Source organism: Pygoscelis adeliae, unplaced genomic scaffold (assembly GCF_000699105.1).
Source record: "Pygoscelis adeliae isolate BGI_AS28 unplaced genomic scaffold, ASM69910v1 Scaffold452, whole genome shotgun sequence".
NCBI lineage: Eukaryota > Metazoa > Chordata > Aves > Sphenisciformes > Spheniscidae > Pygoscelis > Pygoscelis adeliae.
In genome coordinates this window covers 414,701-415,497 of record NW_008824291.1, presented here as the reverse complement: position 1 = coordinate 415,497, position 797 = coordinate 414,701, and the positions used below count along the sequence as shown (strand labels likewise).

Here is a 797-nt window from a genome sequence, read left to right as displayed (position 1 = left end):
CTGGACTCCCAACTTGCCTGCTGGGCTGGGCTCGACGAGCGGCAGGAGGAGATCGGCCGGGTGCAGCTGGACGCCCAGGCCCTCCGCTCGCAGCTCTCTGATCAGAAGGTGGGTCTGCAGCGCTGCCTTGGGCTGGGGTGTGCCCCACCGGTACCTGCACCCCAGAGGGGTGCCCAGAAGTCCCCAGGGACACTGGCTCTGCATCCCCACTCTGCTGGGCTCCTGCACTGACCACCCAGTCATGAGTGCGTGGACCTGCTGACGTCTCTGCAGGACCTGGCACCCACACGCCTCTGTCTTCCAGCTGCTCTCTGCTGAGATCCTGCACCACCGGGGACTGGTGGAGCGTCTGCTGGGGATCTCGGACCCACTGCTCCACTCCTGCCGGCAGCCCCTCCAGGTGAGCAGCCGTGCCGGGGCTGCACCAGCGGGTGCTGGGTGGGATGCTGCTGCACTAGGGCCTGCTTGCACCAGGGGATGGCTGTGCCCTGTGTCCCCAGCCCTGCAGCAGCGGGGCGCCCTGGTGAGCCGTCCGTGTCCGCAGCCCTCGGTGCAGGCACTGCGGGAGCACACGGAGCAGCTCTTCCTGCGCAGCGGAGCCTGCGCCGTACAGCTGGAGCACGCCCAGTCCCTGCTCGCCCAGTTCTCCGAGGCCCACGAGGAGCTGTCGCCCTGGCTGGAGGAGACACAGGTTGTCGGGGTGCAGCTTTCCCCCAATGCCATAAGCTATGAGGCTTTCAAGGAACAGCAGGCGCTGCTGCAGGTGAGGGCAGGGTGGCCCCAGACGGGGCAGGGGG

At 68.3% G+C, this 797-nt stretch overlaps 1 protein-coding gene across 1 annotated transcript in view; it reads left to right on the top strand.

The window, feature by feature from the left end:
- Nucleotides 1-304: 304 nt before the first annotated feature.
- Nucleotides 305-797, top strand: part of LOC103912511 (dystonin-like) — a gene marked incomplete at its 5' end in the record, with an annotated part of 28,419 nt that continues 27,926 nt past the window's right edge. Inside the window, 2 exons of the mRNA XM_009318790.1 lie at nucleotides 305-400; nucleotides 545-763. Coding sequence (XP_009317065.1) covers nucleotides 305-400; nucleotides 545-763 — 315 coding nt within the window. The remainder of the gene's footprint in view (nucleotides 401-544; nucleotides 764-797) is intronic.